The sequence below is a fragment of the Ictidomys tridecemlineatus genome, chromosome 5, assembly GCF_052094955.1.
Source record: "Ictidomys tridecemlineatus isolate mIctTri1 chromosome 5, mIctTri1.hap1, whole genome shotgun sequence".
NCBI lineage: Eukaryota > Metazoa > Chordata > Mammalia > Rodentia > Sciuridae > Ictidomys > Ictidomys tridecemlineatus.
This window is the reverse complement of record NC_135481.1, coordinates 19,617,482-19,641,997: the sequence shown is the minus strand read 5'-3', so window position 1 is coordinate 19,641,997 and position 24,516 is coordinate 19,617,482. Positions and strand designations below refer to the sequence as shown.

General features: G+C 36.1%; 1 protein-coding gene across 1 annotated transcript in view; it reads left to right on the top strand.

Moving 5' to 3' along the window:
• The window catches only part of Rab8b (RAB8B, member RAS oncogene family), a 64,945-nt gene that overhangs the window by 33,406 nt on the left and 7,023 nt on the right, over positions 1-24,516 (top strand). Inside the window, exons 2-6 of the mRNA XM_005316658.5 lie at positions 15,567-15,627; positions 19,634-19,694; positions 21,829-21,906; positions 22,820-22,909; positions 24,213-24,278. Coding sequence (XP_005316715.1) covers positions 15,567-15,627; positions 19,634-19,694; positions 21,829-21,906; positions 22,820-22,909; positions 24,213-24,278 — 356 coding nt within the window. The remainder of the gene's footprint in view (positions 1-15,566; positions 15,628-19,633; positions 19,695-21,828; positions 21,907-22,819; positions 22,910-24,212; positions 24,279-24,516) is intronic.

Here is a 24,516-nt window from a genome sequence, read left to right as displayed (position 1 = left end):
TTAGCATGATTCTGTCTCAAAATACACACACACAGAAAAGCAGGGTGTGTGTGTGTGTTGGCGGGGGGCAATGGGAATGTAGCTCAGTGGTAGAGCACCCCTGGGTTCAATCCCTAGTACCTGAAAAACAATTAAATATTAATATCTGCTTTTCTTTAGTCAACTGGATTTTCATTAAATGTGACTTAAATTTGCATAAGCTAAACCTTATTTATCATATATGGTTAGCACTCTTTAGCTGTATCTTTTATGAAGACAAATGAGGATGCCTCAGTCAGATTTATGTTCTGACTAAACAGAAATTTTGAGAAATTTTGAAAACAGAAATGCATAAACTCCTGAAGAAAGGCTCAAACATGACACTTCTAATCTCAGTGTCATAATTTCATAATATGGACTTCCACCTTCAACTTTGAGGCCTGCAAATGTAGATTGCTTATCAGAAGTGGATTAATCATCAGTTTTTTTTAAACATGCAAAACCTTATTTATTTATTTATTTTTACATGAGCTCTATTATTATTGTTGTTGTTGTTGTTATTATTATTATTATTTTCATTAGTTTTTCCTGCTTTCTTTTTTTAATCTCAGTTATTCATGGAAAAAACTTCAGTCCAATGTTGTGATTTCCTTTGTTTCCAAAATGGCCAGTGACATTTTCCTTTATGCTCCTCATTCTGCTGACAGACCATTTGTGGTTAAAAATACACAGTCATTGTGTTTCATGATTCTTAACTTCTTTGCATCACTGTCCTATGCATTTCCTGACCTAATGACTATGCAGGCCAAACTGGGAACACTAAAATTGTGAGCATCAGATGTGGAAATCCTGCCCTAGGCTTGCCTGGGGACTTGCTTGAAATTATAGTGTGTCTGTAAAATGATCATGTGAGTGAATAGTTTTGTTTTTGTTTTTCATATCAGTAACTTAGGGTTACAGTTAGGGTGTTGCCAAAACACTTTGGATCAATCACAAACTGGGTAGATGAATTTAACATTTTAAACCACCAACTTTTCCATTGCAGAGGTGAAATTTTCTTTTTTTTTTTTAATTGGTTGTTCAAAACCTTACAAAGCTCTTGACATATCATATTTTGAACATTAGTTTCAAGTGAGTTATGAACTCCCATTTTTACCCCAAATACAGATTGCAGAATCACATCGGTTACACATACACATTTTTACATAATGCCATACTAGTGACTGATGTATTCTGCTACCTTTCCTATCCTCTACTATCCCCCTCCCCCGCTGAAATTTTCTACTTGGTACTCACTTTGAGTTTTTTTTTCCTTATAGTTATATATGGTAATATTCTGATTCTCTCTACAGAATTCTCCATCCTCTGCACCCCTGAATTTACTTTTAAAATAGTGTGTATATACCTATTTTTAAAAATTCCACTGTTACATAGGCCTTTTGAGTAGAAGGATGAGTTAATATATAAGATAAAGTATTTATTGAGGCCACTTTTGCCCTTAATCTATGTGGGAATTTATCATGATTCTCAGCTGAGCAGCTTTTTAAATCCAATGAGCTCCCTTTATTAAAGCTTGCACTGTTGCCCTTTCCTGTTTTACAGCTGATTAGATTAATTGAGTATGATTTAATGAATTATAGTATGGCAAATTCAGAATTATCTGCATTAATTAGAAACAGGGGATAGCATGGACAAATGAAATTTGTAGATGTTGCCTGTCTGCCTGGGTTTGTTTCTGCAGATGCCTCAGAAATGCACCATGGAAAAGCAAAGTTCACATGTCTTTATCCCTTTCTTTGTCTCACAGATTCTCTTACAGATGATAGCAAATAAACTGGGGAATGAGGAACAAATTTGGGCTATTCAGGCTATTTGATAGATAATGATTGAAGCCTCCAGTTAACATATTCCCTCAAAAAATGGCTCCCCTCACCCCTTGCCTTACTTCTCAGTGCTGGAGTAGCCATTGAAATCCAAAAAGACCTAATTAGTTGTATTTCTTTTTCCTTATTTTACTTTTATTAGCTAAACTTCCAGCCATTTAATTTCCCTATGTAATCTCAATAATGATGAAAGCACGAACTAATAATAACTCTCTAAATAACAGTCTTCTTTTTCAGATGGAGTGTGTGAATTGGTTGTTTGTTGTATCTTTTAGAACTTCTCCCACATGAAAATATTATATTCAGTGCTACGATTTTTGCAACAGTAATTCCCCAAACCTATTTTAATCTAGAATTTGAAGTGTACTTGTGGTGAGTACTATTTCAGTTATAATATGCTTAATATTTTCTTCAAATTTGCTTAATGCAAAGATAATGCAAGAGTAAGTGAAAATTTTAAGTTCCTAATTTTAAAAATCATCCCACATGGATTTACCCTCATAGAAACTACCCTACTGTTTTACATGTTACTTTCCATATGTGCGAATTTCTACGTAGTTTTGGACGTCGTACATTTTATGTTTTGCTACTTTTATAAGATTATAGCAGATATTTTTCAAGTTTCTATATAATCTTGGTAATGATCAAGGATGCCTTTTAATAGCTTCAAAACATTTTTTTTCATGGTGGATAAAATATGAGAGATAAGGCAAAGCCTTTTTTAAGGAAGTGTGCCTATATTTGCCTAAGAGAAGACATGATTCTTGATTATTCACTCCCAGGCATTCTGTTGTAGGACATAAGGCCATTCTCTCTGGGTCCCAAGGTCGGGCTAGGGACTTACAAATGTGTCTTTTATCTTACATGCCTCTTAATTGGGGCAACTACCTAATGATGACTTGTTTAAAAAATATATTTTCTAACTTTGTAAAACCTGCTTCTGAAAGACAGGAGCTCACAGACATTGAATAACCTTTAATATACTTCTCCAGGATTTAGGAAAAACTGTAGTTTCAATCTCTTCTTTTCCCAGGAACACTTAACCACTAAGCTGCATCCCCAGACCTTTTTTTATTTTTTATTTTGAGACAAGGTCTTTTAAGTTGCTTAGGGCCTTGCTAAATTTCTGAGGCTGGCTTTGAACTTGTGATCTTTCTGCCTTGGCCTTCCACACTGCTGGGATTACAGGCATGCATCACCATGCCCAGCAATCCCCTCATTTTATGCTTTGAATATAGTTGTTACTCATTCTTTGTGTATTTAAAGTTTAAAGAGGCAATGTAGCTGGGGAACAAAGGTGACAAAAGAAAATGTAATGTGTTCTAGCTCCATCATTGGTCCAGATTTTATCCTTAGGTCTGAAATTTAGATTAGATAGGAACTTAGATTTATCAGCCCAGTTGTAACATTGTATTCTGTTTTAAAAGGTAAACCAAGAAAGTAATAGCAGACAGAATCCTTTAGCACCTAGCAGGACATACAATCCTAGCTACTTGGGAGACTGAGGCAGGAGAATCACGAGTTTCAGACAATCTTGGGCCTATCTGAAACCTATCTGAGACCCTATCTGAAAGTAAAAAAAAAAAAGCTGAGTATGTAATTTAGTGCCAAAGCACCCCTGGGTTCAATCCCCAGTACAAAAAAATGGGGCGGGGGAATCCTTTAGTTTCCCACTAAGTTAAAAAAAATTTTTATTTTAAGATGAATGACCACATACATAATTACACATAATTGGATCATAGAAGTGTTTACTGTATGCATGGAGGTTATAGAGTGTTGTCAGCTTTATAAACTTGTATCATAGGGGATTGTGCTTATAAATCAGGTGATAGAATTATTAGTAGTTTTTCACTTTTCTTTGGGAAAAATTATATGCTGTCTGTGCCATTTTTGTTGATTTTTGTCTGATCCTTTACTTGCATATATACTCATTTGTTTTAATCCATCTCATTAGCAACAGCTCATTGTAATTATCCATCTGTTGCACTGGCTGCAGTAAGCTGTAAGTGCTGCTTGATTTTATTGTACTTTTGAGATGTTGACGTTGGTTTTGATCAAGAAAAGGCCCTTGTTAAGTAGATTCAGAGCACTGTGAGTTCGAAGTTAAAGTTTTTTCATTTTATAATCTCTGATCGCTCTCCTTTTATTCACTTTGTAGTACATGGATAACAAGCTTTTAAAGGTTTCATCTTTTAGGATCTTATTCTAAAAGTGAACAAGATATCTTTTGTTTTAGTTAATTTAGTTCTATTTACATATGATTTTTTCCATATATATGTTAATATTCTATGTAGTACATGTATGAAGACATGAATTAGTGTGAATATACTTTGTATACAATCAGAGATATGAAATTTTTTTGCTCTGTATGTGTAATATGAATTGTAATGCATTCCACTATCATATAAAAATAAAAAACATATAAAGTAAATACACATAGATACATACATATACATGCACTTTTTTTTTAAGCTTTCACTTACCTCTAAATGGAAAATATGATACATTGTAAATAATAGGCAAGATCCGAAATCGGCAGTTTTGGTGCAGCATCATTGGAATGTAGCTGTAATTTTTTCCAGTGATTAATTCCCAGTGATTTGGCTGTGTGATTTTTTCCATAGCAACAGTGTGTGAAATTAGGGATTTGTTTTTTATTTTATGTTCATTTTTCGAAGGACTCCAGTTTTCCTTTCACCTTAACTGAAACAGGCCTGACTCTAAGTTGCCAAAGTACAGACAAGGAAATTCCAGATTTAGGAAGGTGATGGTGACTCATACTGGAGGGGTTTTCCTGCTGTGAAGGTATGATTTCTTGGAAACAATAGATAGAGCAGAGGAGATGCAACTGGTTTCATTTTGGAACAGTTTGGTTCGTGAAAAGGTCATGAATTAACGGTGGGGACTGGACGAAAATTGCAGAGGCCTTCTGAACTTTCATCCCCCAGGAAAGGTTGGTTCACAAATAAAGCCCTTTGTGAACAGAGATCTTATTGATGGCTAAACATGTGCTCATTGAGAATCACTAAAATCTTCAAGCTCATTGCTGCTTCCAGATTGAGTAACACTTGAAACACATTTCCTTTTGAAAATGCAAGATTTGCAAAAGAAATATGTCATGCTTTCACTTGGCCACTTTGTCTCTTGTAATCAGATTTAAAATTCTCAGTGCTTCCTAGGTGTTTCACCATATGTTATTTGAGTCGTTATAGCTATATTATCACTTTATTTGCTATTTCTGTCTTTCTTAATACATAGTCATTACCATTTGGTATATAATGATTTATTTTGCCCTTTATTTCCCAAGGATATTTTAAGGGTTAAGTTAGATTAGATTTTAATTCTATAGGTTAAAGTTCTGTGAGACTCTCAAGTATTAGACATCATTTAAAACTATACGTAACTGGGGCCGAGGGTGTAGCTCAGCAGTAGAGCACTTGCCGTGCATGTGGGAGGCCTGGCGTCAATACTCAGCACTGGAAAATAAACAAATAAATAAAATCATACTTTACTGTTTTTCTGTTTGTCATTCATTTTTATAGACTAAGAAAAATTAGTAATTCCTTCCTAATTTATAGAATTAATTTATATAAGTTTGTTATCTCTTGTTGGTATGATAAGCTCTTATGACTATAGCTATCATATGAAGAATGCCAATTCAGTAACAAGTAGGAAATTCTAAAACAGTGTAAAGCCGTTCAGCTTTTTCATCAGGAAGTGATAATGTGTATCACTGTTGATTTCTACCATAAATGGAGGTTTTATTTACAATTTTCTACTCATAGACTAGAAAAATCAAAGAAATCTTAAAACTTCTAGTCCTTCTTGGTACATCAGGTGTCTTTTTTAAGGGTAAGTTATATTTGCAGACAACTTGTTAGCCCACCTTAAAAAAAATTTCTCCATTTCCTCCTCTATTGGTCTTAAATACACCAAGAGACATATTTGACTGCCAGTAGTCATTTCACACTTGTTAAAATGTTATCTAAAGTTACATTTAATGTGTTTTTCTTTTCTAACTTTAGACTTTATCATTTTCAAACTAAAAAAACAGACCATACATTTTAATATAAACAAACAAAAAATTAAACATTCTAAGTATGTGCAACAAAATATTTGGTAAAAACAATTTTCAAACTTTCAGAATGTATATTTACAAAAGAACACTGTCTTAACCTCCTCTTTTAATCTAATTTTATTTATTTATTTTTATTTATATACGATAGTGGAATACATTACAATTCTTATTACACATATAGAGCACAATTTTTCATATCTCCAGTTGTATACAAAGTGTATTCACATCAATTCATGTCTTTATACCTGTACTTTGGATAATAATTATCATCACATTTCACCATCATTAATAACCCCATGCCCCTCCCTTCCCCTCCAACCCCTCTGCTCTATCTAGTGTTTTGTCTATTCCTCCCATGCTCCCTCTTCCTACCCCACTATGAATCAGCCTCCTTATATCAAAGAAAACATTTGGCATTTGGTGTTTGGGGATTGGCTAACTTTACCTAGCATTATGTCTAATTTTATTTTTATTTTTACACACTTTCTCTGAGTTTTTTCTTTATTTTGGAAAAAAAAAACAGTTTAAAGCTTCAGTCTATGACTTGTTTTTTAATACTTTGGTAATCCATTTTTCTAATTTGAGATTTCAACTAATTATCTTAAAGTCAGCTACCCTAAAATTTCATTATTCTCCTTGTTTAAAATAACACACACACACACACACAAAAGCAAAATGTGTCAGAGATAATTCCCAAACTGTCAAGATGTATCTATAATGTGTCTTCATTGTTAATAATAAAAATCTTGAGTAAGGAAGTGAAGGTAGCATTTCTTTAAAGTGAATTTCAGTATCTGGGAAACTTTCTGGAATATTTCAGAAATGTAAATAAACAAAACACATAACCCATATTCTGATAGCCTGGGATCGCAGATGTTTCCAAATGTTCTTTTGAAACAAAGTACATGTTTCTTTCTTTTAAACTGTAAAGTCAGAGTGTTAAATTTCTGCTTCTTAAAGTGGGTCAGAGGGGATTAATAACTCATGTTGAAATATATGCAATGCTCTTAGTAAACCTGGCCTTGAAATCTTGCATTGCCATCATTCGTGGTAAGGCTGAATGGCCCCCAAATCTGATTCCCCCCACCCCCATGATTCTCATTACTATAACTGAGTTGGACTTTGCACAAAACTTCAGTGGAATCTAGGCGTAGAAGAGCTCAGTTGATGGTTTCTACTGTTTCTCCACACTTGACTTTCCTGGGCAAGCAGCAGACTTTCCCAGTGAATCAAGAGAATCCCAGAAATCTGTGTTGTCCTAAGCCACAGTACCCACAGGGCAAAATACATCAAGTCACAGCTTGTGTCGAAGGTCAGGAGAGCTGGCTAGCCTGAGTGAGTTCCCAAGGCCAAAAGAAATACTCTTTCCCACACTCTAGCAATGGTATCCTTTTACACATTCACAAACCCAGGGGCAACCTCTCTGTTCTTTTTGGGTTGGGAGAAGGTTATGTTATTTACATCTGTTGGCTAATTTGACTTTAGTGTAGAAGAGTTTTGTCTGTCTGTTGCTTTTCTATGTTAAGTGGTTTTTAATTTGTAAAGTGAAAAAGCAGAGTTCTGCTCATTCAAGCTCCTTTTTCCTGTGAGTTCTGTCATCGGTGGGTTTGGGCCAGGTTCAAAGTTTCCTTCTCTCTATTCTGCTGGCTAGGCCCTTCCCTCCAGCTGTCTACAGCTGCACCACTGGTTTCTGAGAATTACCTGATAAGCAGTTCTCTGGGTAAGTGCTTGACCCATTCCTTCACTAGGCCTCATTGCCAGCTCTCCTGGCCTGTGGGTTACCCCGAAAATGCAGACCTCAAGTACCACTTTGCCTCCTTCTCAGAGGTACAGGGTAGAGCTCCCTTCCCCTACCTCCCACCTCAAAGGGAAGGAGTGATGGGTTTTCCTCCTTCTGTCATTGAATAGAAAGTAAGAACTTTGTCTCTCCAACCCCTGCACACCCCATCTCCTGATAAAGTGCAACTTCCAACATAGTCACTCACCACCCCCACACATGTCCTCTTTATGTATTGAACTAGGGTAATAGTGCCTGCTTTTCTCTCCCTAAATCTTCTAAGCCACCTTTTATCACTAAAGTTTGGATTAATATTTCTACTACCATGAATGTATGTATGCCTCCATAGGCCAGTTTTCCAGATAACTTATATTTGCTTTAAAAAAAAAAACTTGAAAAACATCAGGCATATAAAAGTATAGCTAATACAAAACACTCCCCAAACACTCCCACCATTTGGTTTTAGAAATAATAAATTATAGATAGAACCAAAGTTCCTGTGAAACCTCCTCATCTTTTTCTCTCCAGAGTTTTCCTTAACTTATTAATAGTCATTCTTGTACACATCTTATATTTCAATTACATATCTATCTATCTATCTATCTATAAAAATGATCCTACTCTAATTACATATGGCATATATATGTACATGGAAATATAAAAATGATATAGACTTTGCTTTTGTCACTTTTTATATTTTTAAGAAATGTTTGTATATATCTGTATCTTTTTTTTCACTTAACATTATGTTTTTGTTTTTGTTTTTAATTCAGCCATGTTGATAGATGTGGCTTTTGTTCATTACCCCACTCTTTATATACAAGGTACTCTCCTGTTGGCCGACAATTTAGTTGTTAACAATGTTTTCCTATGACCTTTAAAGAACAGGCATCCCCAGCAAGACATGGACTTTTGTTTGTGTCTCTTTGGGAAACTGTGATCATTAAATGCCAAAATTTTATTGTAACCCCTTTTGTACCAGTATTTGTGAATCTGGGTAAATTGCCACATCTATTTGAGCCTCAGTTTTCTTAGCCACAAAAAAGACTACATTAGACTAAACAATCTCTAAGGTACTTTCCAGGCCTTTAATTCTATGATTCTCTTTCATATTTTCTTTCCAGCATTATTTACATAAATAATATATAATGGTTTCGAGCAACCAGTTAGTGTAAGAATCAATTCAGATAAAATAAAAATCTTTTAGTGCCGGGTTTAGTGATGCACACCTTTTTTTTTTTTTTTAAAGAGAGAGTGAGAGAGGGGGACAGAGAGAGAGAGAGAGAGAGTTTTAACATTTATTTATTTATTTATTTTTCTTAGTTCTCGGCAGACACAACATCTTTGTTGGTATGTGGTGCTGAGGATCGAACCCGGGCCGCACGCATGCTAGGCAAGCGTGCTATCGCTTGAGCCACATCCTCAGCCCCATGATGCACACCTTGTAATCCCAATGGCTCGGGAGGCTAAGGCAGGAGGATTGAGAGTTCAAAGCCAGCCTCAGCAACTTAGCAAGGCCCTAAGCAACTCAATGAGACCCTATCTATAAATAATATACAGAAAAGGGCTGGGGATGTGGCTCAGTGGTTGAGCACCCCTGGGTTCAATCCCCAGGTATCAAAAAAGAAAAATGAAAAAACTATTTTAAAGAGTGAATGTATGTGTTTTTTAATTCAAAATGAAAATGGGTTTGGGAATGTTTTCTTACAATTTGGATTCCTGTGTTATTGAATAGATAAATATTACTGAGGAAACTAAGTCTGCTTTAAATCACCAAAAAATTAATGTTGGGCATATTTGAGCAACATAGAAACTGCTTTGGAATCTTGTTTCCTGACTTGGATGTTGACTTTGTGTTGCCAGCTGGGTTGGCTGCACGTGGCTTGGTGGGTCACAGATTGCTCCATGATTCAGGATGACTCAAGGCTATCATTTTGAACACGAATTATTGTGTTATGTGCTGCCAAAAAATTGTGATCTTTCAAGGGGTATAGAAATGTGAAGTTTTTTGACCCTAAATATAATCCTTTCAGAAGCAATGTTTCTTTTTAAGGTTATCATTTTGAACATGAATTATTATGTTATGTACTGCCAAAAATTGTGATCTTTCAAGGGGTATAGAAATGTGAAGAGCTTTTTGAGAGCCCTAAATATAATCCTTTCAGAAGCAATGTTTCTTTTTAAGGTTATATACTCCTTAAAAATAAATTGTATCCTCACTACCAAGACAAGCTGTGGTTCTTGCTACTCTCTGCATGACAGTCACCTACTTTTCAGTTTCTAATCATTCAGGGTGGGGAGACAAGCAGGCAGGCTAGAGGACTCTCCTGGTTGTAGCACAAGATGTCATGCATCTGCTTGGGTTCTTCATCATCTTTTTTTTTATTATTATTTTCTGATTCTTGACTGACGCTAGACAAAATTATCTTCAGAGAAATACTACAGTTTATTGCTAAATGTAATAACATTCATGACAGAGTCGAAGTGAAAACTGTTATGATTTGTTCATTTCATATAGCTGTGAATATAAAATTTTATTAATTAGATTTGAATAATATTATAGATTGATGCTAGCTGCCTTTCCATTCTTGCTGTTTTTAGCAGACTTTTGGATTGGGGGAATGACTGAGCTTCAGGGATAGGCCTTGATTAATCCAAATTTAGCAATAGACTTAGATTAATCCAATCTTGATAACTCCCTGTGGCAGTGATTGGTTCAGGAATTCAGCTTTTACCCCAGAGAACATGGCATTCCCAAGGTTAACATCAAGAAATGAGAGTTGAGGGAAAAATCATTTGAGGCTTTGGGGAAAAATGTTCTCACTTTTAGGAGAGAGGCCCAGGAAAATGATCTCTTTTCTTCTTAGTATTGTTGTTGTGGTCAGAAACTGCTATCAGTAAGAGAATAAAATTGATACCGCGAGGAGGACAGAGCCTAAGAGAGACACAGAAAAATGAGCCAAAACTATTAGATTACACCCTGAACCCCAATTCACCACTGAGCTTGTTATATGAGTCAGCAAATTACTTCAAGCTAGTTTGATTTGGGGTTCCTGTTATTCGAAGCTAAAAGCATCCTAATTGATATGATTTTACTGTTTATTATTCTTTTAACCCCTAGAGTAGCCTCAGAAAGTTGCCTTTCTATAAATATTAAACTTAATGTTTATTATTAATAATACAGATATTATTAAGTCAATTATAGTGTATCCTTATTTTCTTCTTAGAACAAGATTTCTCAGTATTCTAACTTGTTACTTTAATATATTAAGAAAACTGTATTTCCAAGGTTGTTTTAGCCATCTTCACACTTAGTAGTATTTAACCTTCACTTAAGTATGCATTTAACCTTTAAATGTCTACTATATACATGTTTCTGTGTTAAATTTAACTTTCAAAGAGAATATGGCTGAGGGGCTGAGATTGTGGCTCAGAGGAAGAGTGCTTGCCTAGCATGCATGAGGCACTGGGTTTGATCCTCAGCACCATATAAAAAAATAAAATAAAATAAAGGTATTTTGTCTACCTACAACTAAAAAAAATGTTAAAAAAATAGAGAGAGAATATGGCCTTGCTTAATTTGAGAGAAATTGAAGAGCAATATGTTAACAAACCTCACTAACACAGGATTAAATCACTGTAAAAGCCAGGTATTGAGGCAGGGATGGACATGGCTGAGTGAAGAGCTAAGGAGAGAAGGGAGAGAACAGCATAGGTGGAATGACATCCTTAGGCTACAAAGTGAAGTGATCACTCAAGAAGAGGAAAGGAAGTATGGAGCTCACTGAGAAACCAAAAGCCTAAATTAAAGATTTGATGATGCAGTGCAGGAAAACAGTGCATCGAGTGGGAAAGGTTGAAATTGCCAGGCTCAGGAAGTTAAATCTCATCTTCTTAATTCACCTTCTTTAATGTGTACTGACTCTACTACAGAGATTATTGAAAGTTACTCTGGCAGAGGCATGTAGGTGAATTAGACCAGGAAGAGGTTGGCACAGTGTTCTGGGAAGCCATTACCAATAATCCACATATGAAGTGACAAGAGCTATAGGATAATAGAATCTGAATTCTACATCGAATTTCAGAGTTCCCAGAGCTGTTCACACACATCTAATTTATATAATTAGATCCTCTTATCCCTTTTTATGGATGAGGATACAGAGGTATAGAGCAGTTAAATAATCTGTCTCAAAATTGTCAGTGATGGAACCTAACCTATAATCTAAGACTTTTGACTTTCCAGTTCAGTGCTTTTCAATAATCTTAATATGTTCCATTTTTAGTGAAATTCCTTCATTGTAAAAATGCTACCTCTTTTAGGTTCCTATTTGCTTTCTTCTGTATTTGCTTACTTGACTTGTGCTTAACAGCACTTGTTTGTCGACTAGCTCTTGAAAGCAGCATAAATAAAAAAATCTTAATGCCACAGTTCACACTTACAAATATTAAAGCTCTGACTAGTGTGATGATAGTTAAATATTACCATCTTTTAGAAATTCCTCAAATAACAGAAAGGCAGTACTTTTAACAAATATAAAAGTAAATAAGTAAAATAGGTTAGGAGAAAGTTTCTGAAATGGAGAGTGAGACTTTAAGGGAACCTCAAAATGACTTCATTGAATGAAGGTAGTAAAATAGTTGCCTTTGATTCCTCAACTGTGGGCAAATCAACCTTTAAAGACCTGGAAGTACCATTTTAATAAGTCAGAATAAGGTAATTGTTAATCTGAATATACTTTTTTTTCTTTTTCCTCCAACACTGGGGATTGAACAACCCAGGGCTTTGCACATGCTAGGCAAGCACTCGATTAGTGAGTTACATATATTTACAGATCTTTTATATTATTTTGAGATAGAGTTCACTAAATTGCCTAAGCTGGCCTTGAACTTGTGATTCTTCTACTCAGCCGCCCAAGTAGCTGGAATTACAGGTGTGTACCACCTTGTCTGACTTGAACAGGCATTTTGATTTATGTATATAATCTTTTATTTAAAATGTGAATGAGCTATGTTAATGATGAATGTTGGACATTTGTCCTTTAAGTTATTCTTCAGGTATGCTCTAGATAGGTTGAAAGTTATGATTTCCTCCTTTCTTGGTGGTTTTGTTAAAAGAAAAACTTTAGACAAATTAAACTTAATGGAGTTTAATTGAGCAAAGAGCAGTTCATGAATTTGGCAACTCCTAGAACCAGGGACAGATTCATTGAGACTGGAACTACAAAGGGGAAGTGACATACAGAAAACAGAAGCAAGGTACAGAGATAGCTTGATGGATTAAAACTTGGCATTTGCCTTAATGAAACCTGATTTGACTAAAGCTTGGCTGCTATGATTGCCTAAGACTCAATTATTTGTTACAAAGCAAATTCCTAAGTTAGGTTTTTCAGTTTGTTTAGTACTGAATTAGGTTGCAGTTTCAGATACAAGGACTGGAAAGGAGGCTTTTTCAGGCCAAATTTAGTTTGATTTAAGAAGGTTAAAAAAAACTCATATCATGGACTGGGGCTGTAGCTCAGTGGTAGAGTGCTTGCCCTGAACGTATGAGGCACTGGGTTTGATCCTCAGCACCACATAAAAATAAATAAAGATATTGTGTCCCTCTACAACTAGAACTAAAAAAAATTTTTTTTAAAGTACTTATGCTTTAAGAAAAAACATATTATAAAATTTGCACTTGGTAGTTTTTAAGTGTACAGTTAAATGGTATTAAGAAACATTTATTTGAGTGCCTCCCATGTGTTGAGCACTGTTCTTGTTGCCACCAAAAGGAGGTAAGGGTAGAGGAGAGTCTCTCAGAGGGTCTTTTATTACACCAGATTTGGAGGTATGTAAAAAAGATGAATCACAATAAAAATCATTGCTTATTCAGTCTGAAATTAGTGATGGTAACAATAAATTCTGTGGGATTCTAGCAATAACATTTATGCTGTGGAAGTAAATTTTTGTCACCACTGCAGATACTGCAGTACTGAGGGAGGTACCTTAGAAGTAATGTGAACCATGTAACCTGGGGATTTTGGGTATCGGATTGTATTTGTTAGTCCAATGAGGGGAAAGAGTGATTAAGAAGTGACTTTTTAGATTAGCCTGAGTGTGGTTTTTGTCTTTGTCAGGATTTACAAGAGTACCTAAAAAGGCTCTCTAAGGGAAAAGTACCACTAAGAGAAGAAGTGGGGGGAATCCGATTGGTTTAAGCCTGTGGTATTTAAAGCTGGAGCTGAGAAGCAGCCTCTTTGGGTACTTTCAGTCTCTAGATGAAGGAACATACCTATTGAAGGCTCTCACCTCAAATGCAGTTAATGTTCAAAATAATCTAGAAGACGCATAATTTACATGTTTTTTTCAAAATGTCTTAGAAACCACTGTGCAGAATGCAAAAGAATAGAGAAATCTAAAACAAAGCTGAGTAGCCAGATGATAAGCATTTAGCAAATTGCTACTGGATCGTATTCACCAGATGATCTGCTCGGAAAGCTAATTCCTAAAATATGACAGAGCATGCTGATAATTGTTAAAGGCTGTGGCTGTGTGGTTTTTTTTTTGTAGTAGAAATCCATAAATAATGGGCTGGGGATGTGGCTCAACTGGTAGCACGCTCGCCTGGTGTGCGTGCGGCCCGGGTTCAATCCTCAGCACCACATACCAACAAAGATGTTGTGTCCGCCGAGAACTAAAAAATAAAAAAATATTAAAAATAAAATTAAAAAAAAAAAAAAAGAAATCCATAAATAAGTTTTGAGCTACCAGAATGAGGGGAAGTATGTGAGGGAGAGGTTGAACTTTTGAAGTGTCAGAGCCCCAAAGGACTTTCACATGGCATCTGTCAGGCTCTGTTGAGCATTTCATAACTCCAGCTTCAGATAAAAATCATCTGGAAAGTTTTTAAAATGCTAATGCCCAGGTTCCACCCTTAATATGTTAAGATAGAATCTGAGACTATAAAGGGGAAGTGACATACAGAAAACAGAAGCAAGGTACAGAGATAGCTGGATGGATTAAAACTTGGCATTTGCCTTAATGAAACCTGATTTGACTAAAGCTTGGCTGCTATGATTGCCTAAGACTCAATTATTTGTTACAATTATTTGCAATTAGAGAAATTGCAAATAATTGTAACAAATCAAAACTACTCTTAATATGTTAAGACAGAATCTCAGAATTTGGGGAAGGAGGCAGGCCTAGTCATGAGGTATTTTTCTGTTTGTTTTTTGTTTTTTCTTTTTGTGTTTGTTTATTTGTTTAAGTTCTGCAAGTAATTCTGAAGTTCAGCCAGGGCTAAAAACCATTCTGACTTTTTACTTCTAAGCAGTAATCTATGGGGACGTTTATTAAAATGTATATAAAATGCTTGCTAACTGTATAAAATGCTGGCTTCCCTCCCCTGCCATCAAATAGGCTGTTTTGTTTCTTCTTAGTTGCAGGTTCCAAAGAAAGAAATGAAAAAAGATGAAGAGAGACATTTTAGAGAGGTCCCATGGCCTTCTTTAGGAAAGGATGGGGGTTGAGGGGTGGGAAACATTGCTATTAAATGTATTTCAGGAAGTAGAAAATATGGCATGTTCTCTATCTAAATTATGTAACTTTGCAGAATGTGGTCCATTTGTGTCAAAATAATGAGGCATATAATACGTTGCATTTAACATGTGTGGGAATTCTTTGCAGAGTAATTAGCATTCCTTTCTTCAGCCTGTATTCAGAGGAAACATACCATTCACACCCTCTCTGTGCTCACATTTTCCAGTGCGTTGGAGAGCTTTCTTTTCAATAGAAATCTTTGTCCTCTTCCTAATAAGACTTGGATTCGATTTGAAGAAACTTAGCATATCCTTCTTTGTTTTTCTGGCAGGAATTGATTTTAAAATCAGAACGATAGAACTAGATGGAAAGAAAATTAAGCTTCAGATATGGTAAGTACTGGAAGTGGGGGAAAACGCGCACACACACACACACACACACACACACACACAGAGTTTCTATTTTAATTGGGAATTGAGAGTGGGAATTAAAATGTGAGTTATAATGGTTTAAAGGCATCTTATGATAGCCGAAAGATCTTTTCTTTATTGAACCAAGGGGAAATGGGTAAGTACTTAGCATCCTTCAAAGGTATCTTCAGTAAGAGTGGGAAGGCGAAGCATGATACAGTTAACTCTGATAGCCAGAAGAGATCTGGGAGCTCATTCTTCCCAAGCTCTAATTTTATGCAGGAGGAAACTAAATCCTAAAACATGTATTTTACTTATTCATTGCAGTTATTACAACTATGAAATCAGATAAGGCAAAAGGTGAAGTAGTACAAACCCTGAATAGAAAATACAGAGCTAAGCTCTAGCCACAGTGTCTCTAAATCAAGGACTTTGGGCTGATTGCTCTCTTCTTTATTACCTTTATGTCACTATATTAAAATATCTGAGACAATTAACTTATAAAGAGAAAAGGTTTATTTTGGCTCACAGTTTTGGAGATTGCATTCAAAGATCAGGCAGACCCATTAGTTGCCATCCAGAGGGTACCAGATGGCAATGTCAGGGAGCACATGATAAAAAGCAAACCAATCACTTTGTGAGCCAGGAAGCAAGAGCAGGGAAGTGTCCAGGGTCCCACAGTCCCTGTTAAGGGATTCTCCCAATGATGCAAGGACCTCCTACTAGGCCCCACCTCCTACAAAAGGTTTCGTTTTATACTATGTTTTCAATAATTTTGTACATGAAACAAAACTTAATGTGTGGAATTTCATACTTGTATGTTGGCACATATAAGTTTCTTTGTTGTTTTGTTTTTTTGATATTTGGGATTTCAGATTTTGGAACATTTTGAGTTTCAGGTTTTGAAACACTTCAGACTTCATAACTTCATCCTGTAATACATATCAGCTTTATTTTTACGCCTCACACATGAGATAGAACACTAATCTCTAGGGTATATAAAGAACTCAAAAAGCTAAGCACCAAAAAAACAACCCAATCAGTAAATGGGCCAAGGACCTGAACAAACACTTCTCAGAAGAGGATATACAATCAATCAACAAATTTATGAAAAAGTGTTTATCATCTCTAGCAATTAGTGAAATGCAAATCAATACTACCCTTAAGATATCATCTTACTCCAGTCAGAATGGCAGCTATTATGAAGACAAACAACAATAAGTGTTGGCGAGGATGTGGGGAAAAAGGTACACTCATACACTGCTTGTGGGACCTCAAATTGGTGCAGCCAATATGGAAAGTAGGATGGAGATTCCTTGGAAACTGGGAATGGAACCACTATTTGACGCAGCTATCCTTCTCCTCTGTCTATACCCAAAAGACGAAAAACAGCATACTACAGGACACAGCCACATCAATGTTTATAGTAGTACAATTCACAATAGCTAAACTGTAGAACCAACCCAGATGCCCCTCAGTTTTTCTTTTTCTCCTTTGAATCTCCGAACTAGGATAGAACTAGAATATTTTATTGAAGCACACCTCCAGCCCTTCTTTAATTGAGGAGGAGACTAGGATTTGGAGTGGTTAAGTTAATCTGAGGGGGCATATTGCTGGGTTAGTGATAATGCTGAGACAACCATCCAAATGTCCTGGAGCATGGTGTCAAATTTATGTAGTAGGCTAATCTAGTGGTTCCCAGTATGTTTCATTAGAAAATACTGTGAAGGTTCCCATAGGCTGCCCTTTTCCTCTATTGATGTTTAGTAAGAAAAAATATTTTAAAGATAGAAAAATAATTTTTAAAGAGGGCAATAAAAAGAATTTCTGATTCTGTGTTAGGCAGTCCTGATCATAGCAATAAGGAATGTTTCTCAGAGTCCGTGGGTGATTAGCTAATTAGAACTTAGTATAGAATAGCTACAGTGGTTTAGATGCAGTTTGTCTCCCAAGGATCCATGTGTCAGAAGCTTGTTCCCCAGTGTGACTGGGAGAAAATGTGGAACCTTTAAGAAGTGGGTCCTAGTGGGAGGACCTTAGGTTACTTGGGGCATTGCCCACAAAAAGGGAATACTGGTCTCCTGGAGTGAGTTCTCACAAAAGCAATTTGTCAGGAAATCCTGAGCCTGACCCCTGACTCACTCTGTTTTCCTGTCTTGAGATGCACAGTCCCTTCCTCCTGAAGTGTTCCCTTTACTACCATCCTCCATGATATGATGCAGCTAAGGGGACTGTCACTAGAGCTGAGATAGTGTTTTTTTGAGCCTCCAAAACTGTGAGCTAAATAAAGCTACCCCACTTGGGCTTGCGCACATGACGCGCCCCCCCCCCCCAGTCTCGTGGTGCTGGGGATCAAACTTGGGGCCTTATACATGCTAGGCAAGTTCTCTACCACTGAACTATATCCCAAGCCTAATGAATCAATGAATCTCTTTTTCCTTATGAGATGACCTGCTTTAGGAATTTTGTTATAGTAATACAAAATGAACTAATATAGTAGCCAAAACATCATGGCCCTGAACTATTATTACTCTCAGCAGAAAAATATTCTCCATTCAGACTTCACAACCTCCATTTAGTGTAGCAGGGTTTCTTTTCCATCCTTACTGCAAAGCTGTTTCTAAATTAGTAGTGTATGTAAAGAAAAGAAAATATGGTTAACCTGCTCAAAAGTGCTTGACATCTTTTGCCCCTATGATTTGTTTGCTGTATGCAAAACAAGTACCCTGTGTATCTAATCAGCAAAAGAATGACAAGATAGGGCTTATCAGGCATTGATGTGAAACTTGGCCCTGTGCTGTACATCTCTGCCACTAAAAAAGCTTGAGTCTTATTCAAGCTTTTTTAGTGGCAGAGATGAGTCCCCAGCCTTCCTGAGCCTGTATCCGCTTTTGCAAATGAGGATGATGTAATACTTTCACACATGCTGGGCTGTAATGGGCATCATGTGAGCACAATGTGAAAGTATTTTGTAAGGTATATATAAATGTTAAGGTATTTATTGTTTTTCATTTACTATATTTCCCTTGTTTCTTCATGTATTTCCACAAATGCCTCTTTCTCCCTTCCAATTAAATTGTACAATTTAGTTTGAGTAGCACAGGGAGCAAATTAGTTCTGGCTGTAAGTAGCAAATATGAGAATATTGATTTCACAAATATTAAGAAAATTTGACTTCTTTTATAGGATTACTACTAATTAATAACTGTGTGTGTGTATGTATGTGTGTCTGTCTGTCATCTTTCTGTCCCACCATTAATTGAGCATTAATTGAACCACAGGACCCTGCATATAATAGGCAAGCACTCTACCACCAAGCTATACCCTGGCCCTTCAGAATATATTTTAATGGTGTGCCACCAGACAAAAACCAAGAATATGTGAAAGCTTATATAACTTTGAAGTGTTCATGTTTGAAAGTCTTTGAAAACGTCATCAAGAATGATGTGTTGAGCTTTAAGCTCCCGGGTAATCATGGACTCCACTGCTGAAAATATTTTTGGGGAGATCTATTTTATTATGGTTTGCTGAGCAGAATGCACACAGTAGTAAATCCAGTTCAGTTGTTTGCTTTGTACAGAAGTCACACGTTCAGTCAAGAAAGGAAAATGCCTTAATCATTAATCACTTATAAGAAGGATTATTGCTACTTCTGAGAGTCTAAGAATTGAAAACTATTCCCTGTTCCCTCCCACATGTGTTTGACTATGCCAGTTCCTAGCAGGACCTGTGTATTTTCTGTTGCTGCTTTTATCAGCAGGGTCCAAGGTTTTCCTCCAAGTCATTTGAGCTTCTGACAGGCTCCTGTGGCCGCCACTGCCTCCATCTCACAGATGCACAGTGGGCTCTCTTTGTGTCTCATTCTCCTCTCCTTTGCAACCACTTCACTATGAGAAAACTAGAATTCCATCTCCTCCAGCGTGAGGCCTCTTCTCAGTGATGCTGTGATGACTTTTGAAACTGTTCTCTCTTTTGTTTCAAATTTTAGGGACACAGCAGGTCAGGAAAGATTCCGAACAATCACAACAGCATACTATAGAGGAGCCATGGTGAGTGTGCTTTAGGGTTTTATAACTCTTGAGGTGAAAGTAAAACATGAATATTCATTTACTCTTATTATATGAGTCAAGCTGGAATCTAATTCAGTGAGAGAAAATAATTTTTTTAAATGTGAAAACAAGATATTTTAAAAGGTTTTCGGGTGATGTGTTAGGTTTAATAACTATATTTTGCCATTGGTCTTCATAATAATCAGGCAATTAGCTTGTAGATATCCTAGAACTCTTCTGTATTCTGAGGTGTTCATATATTTTTGACTAAGTGTCTATTTCTTGACCCCTTTGTCACTCAGCCCTGCTGCCATCATCCCTTATCTCTCACAACCTCTTCCCCCCAATCCCCTGCTTATGGCTCATTTCTCTGGTGTCTCCTTGACCAACATTATACTAGCTGGTCAGGAAGTAACAGAATGATCCAAGACTCTTTGAGAGTTAGAATCTGGTGAATCTTTACTGCCAGGTCTTTCTTTGCTATATTCTGCCCTTATCCATGTTATCATAACTTCATCACTTGGTTATTTTCCTCTCTAAAATGCCTCATCTCTTCAGTGCATTTATATTGCTCGACTCTGGGCAAGTCATGTGTGGTGCTGGGAATACAGTGGTGAATAAGGCAGCTTAGAAGCAAAGGGGTACTGAACCATGCCTAGAACCTCAGGCCCAAATCAGGGCTTTATCTCTGGCTTTTAGGCCTAAGCCAGAGGCTAAAGGTATAGTTTAGTGATAGAATGCTGGGTCTAACGCCCCCACACCCTCCACACCCCCCAAAAAAACAGCTAAGTAAATGAATTAGGCCCAAGCCGGGCCCAACCAAGTTGAAGCCTTGAATTATGATGAAATTCAATATGCTTAGAGTCTTTGAAGGTTGAACAATTGAGCTCAGAGAGCCTAACAAAAGATTCGGGAGGGGACTGAAACAATCTGATATTTTACTTAGTTTAGTTTGTGGTGACTGAAGGAGATAATGTAATGACTGATGTCTTGACAATGGTACCTAAGGAACTTCTAGCCCTGTCTATATCTTTGGCCTCATCTTGTGCCCTATTCTCAGTAGATCTATGCATTGTTGCCCAGCTGTCTTGGGCTCTGGGCCTTCCATTCCAGTGAGATATTTTTATTTCTGCTATTTGCCCCAGATATCCATGGGCTTCCTGTCTTCACCCTATCCCTAACCCCTTGTTCCCAGTGTAAGTCTATTCAGTCCTCAGACCTTGGCTTTAATGTCATTTTATCAGAGAAATCTCTCACTATTCCAGCTTTTCATTCAGCTTAAGATTACATCCCTGACATGCGAGCTTAGAGCTCCTCATGCTTCTTCATAGCAGCTATCAAAATTTTAATTAATTGTATAATTATTGATTCATTGTTTTCTTTGCTAGCCATCCCCAAGAGGAAGGGAACTTGACTATCTTATTCATTGCTATTAGCACCTAATATTATTGTATTAGGCATATAGTGGATGCTCACTAAATATTTGTTGAATGGTGAGCACATCTAACATGTAGAATCAAAAAGTGGTCTGAGGATATAGATTATGGGCTTGTTAACTTGCAAATGTTAGATGAACCTTTTAGAAATACCAGATGTGGGATCTTTAAAAATGTGATGACAGGGCCTTTCATTACACCTGCATAACAAATACATTAAATTTTAAGTGTCGATAATTTACTTAGAATAAATGATGACATTTTGATCAACCTATATAAAAAATTTAAAGCAGTGTGGTCTCATTCTTAGTGGAGAACTAAGAAGCAAGATGATTTCTACTTGGAATGGAAGTGATTACCTCCTCCTTTTAATTTACCTTTATTTTAACTTAAACTTGCCTTCAGTTCCAGTTGGTGCTGATTGTTATCATATGAGGTCAGGTAGAAGAGGTGTATTACCTTTACCACAATCACTAATTCATTAAAGGTTAACAATGAAGATAAAGAGTATTTATTTACATGGTGAAGCAATGGAAGAATTTATTTTTCTCTGTACTTTTCAAATACATTATGAATCCCTTTTTAAAGAAAAAAGGAACAAAAGGTTTCTGGAGGGTAGGAGTACATTGACATTATATACTATAACTTTAAATATATGAAGTACTATATAAAGTACTATATAAAGTTTCCTCTTATAGGGAATTATGCTGGTGTATGACATCACAAATGAAAAATCCTTTGACAACATTAAAAATTGGATAAGAAACATTGAAGAGGTATGTATGGAAAGAGAATGATGATACTGGAGAGGAGTCCTGGTGAGTGCTTACTATATAAGGCCCTTCTGTCTTTCTCTGAGGCAGCCAGGCTGCTGAGAGAGATGTAGGATGTAGGAAGGCTAGTCCTTCTCTTTGCACTCCATGAAGATCTCTGGTGCTGCCAGTCTGATTGCTGTGGGTTGTAGACAGAGGAGCAATTTTACAGAATTTTAAACTTGGGCCAGATCTTGGAAATAATTTTATCCTAGTCCCCATTTTATTCATATAGAAACTGAGGCCAGAAGTAAGTGACTTGCCAGTGTTTGCACAGCCTTTAAAATGGAGAATCAGAATTAGGACATTTAATTCCCAGTTTTATCAATTCTACCTGCTGTATGACTAGCTAAACTATATTTTTACTCTGGCAACTTTTTCCCTTCATTTTCTCCATGTTAAATGAAGGTATTTGAAGTTTGGCTTAATTCCAGAATACTTTTGACATTTCAGAAATTGTACTCTGAAATAACTTTGTACACGTTTATATTAATCCACATAAATTTATTTTTTAAATAGTTCGGAATCCAAAATATTTCTCCACTGGATCACTATCATGTTTTTCTGTCTTGCTTGGTCCCCCCTCCCCGCGCTTACTGCCCACTCCCACCCCATGTCTTTATGTACAAAAAGCCATGAGAATGATGACTGGGAACCTATGGGGAAGGAGTTTATATAGGCTCTGCAAGGCTCTAAGCTGTAGCATTCCCCTCCTCCCATCTTTAACTCTTCTCTGAATCAGGCCTTGTGTTGAATGAAAGATTATTTGTCTTATTATTAAATACATTGATGTGTTTCTGACAGGTTAGGATTTTCCTGTTGAATAGCTGTGATTTTTCTCAGGCTGTTTTTATAGTGTACTATTTTCTTCTTGCAGCATGCCTCTTCAGATGTTGAAAGAATGATCCTTGGTAACAAATGTGATATGAATGACAAAAGACAAGTGTCAAAAGAGAGAGGGGAGAAGGTAAATTTGAATTGAATAAAAGTTGGAATCTACTTACATTAAGTCTTCATTTTCTTAATATTATTTAATTATTGATCTAAGTTTTTAAAATATGTGTTTTAATTCTTGAGAATGGAGTCAGCAACAAGAGATGTAATCCATACTTGAATGGTGTGAATTAGTATTCAGGATCCAACTCCTTATACTGTGTCGTCATGACTCACTCCTAAAGAATTTGCTAATGTTTTCTGGGAGATACAAATTGATCCTTTTTAAGATTTTCTGCAGCTTAGAGTTCAGGCTGTTTCTTCCAGATCTGTGTGAAAAACCCAGTTTTGAAGTTAAAACAATTTGGAGGGGGGAAAAAAGGATAAGTAGAGTTTCAACAATCATTTTCCAGTTTATTTTATTTTCTAAGAATATTCTATCATACACTGGATTTAGGCCATTATGAATAAACTTTTTGTAACTGATCAAGCTATAGATATGTCATTTGTAGGCTTTTCTGTTTAGTGTCCTATAAAGCAAAAATTTATATTTTGTAGCTTTTTAATTCTATGGCATTTTCTAAATTAACTTAAGAGGTTTCCCTTTTTGAGTCCTAGAATTTTGCTTTATCCTTTTTCTTCAGGGATACATGCAAAATGCATTTTGTTTTTTAATCTGACTGCACACTTTTCCCCTAAAAACATTCACTTAATTTTAGTGTGGTAAATGAATTGGGGAACTCTTTGAGAGTAGATGGAAATATGGAAGAATTCATAATTCTTCTAAATCAATAGTATAAACCAGTTCATTTAAAAATAATTAAAAGTGACTTAGAGGGCTGGGGCTGGGGCTTAGTAGTAGCGCACTTGCCTGACGTGTGTGAGGCATTGGGTTTGATTCTCAGCACCACATATAAATAAATAAATAAACAAATGAATGAATGAATATATGTATGTCTATCAACAACTTAAAAAATAACTTAAAAAAAAGTGATTTGGAGAATTGTACCTTTGTAGAAAACATAAAGGATAAATGAATCCCAAGTTATGGTAAGAGTGGGAATTCATCTCATAATTTTTCTTGTCTGTATATTAGAGAACCAAAAGTTTAGTAGAACAAAGAGAAGTACTGACATTGTGTATTAAATGAAAGTTATGCCACATTTACTATTAAGTTAAATTATTAAATTTCAAGTGAAATAGAAGAAAGCAAAGAAATTTGAGAACAACAGGAGTTCTGTAATTGATAACCTATTTGGGGGACTTTGAAAAACCTAAAAAATATAAATATGTTCAAGTCACTTTCACTGGATTTAAGGTTTCTGTTTGCCTTTCAGTTAGCAATTGACTATGGGATTAAATTCTTGGAGACCAGTGCAAAATCCAGTACAAATGTAGAAGAGGTAAGAAGAAAATGTTTGGTAATGGCACCAGTGCTTTATGTGCCCACATTCAAGTGATTGATTCTCAAAGCCTTGATGTTTTCTGACCAAGTGAAAAAGCCTTTTGTGAGCATATCTCCATGTTGTGCACTGTGACTTTCACATGGTATTTGGGTGGCTGAATTTCTAATGTCCAGACCTCACAAAGATTTTTTTTTTAAGATTGTCGATTAAAATTTACCAAATAGGAAATAGAAGT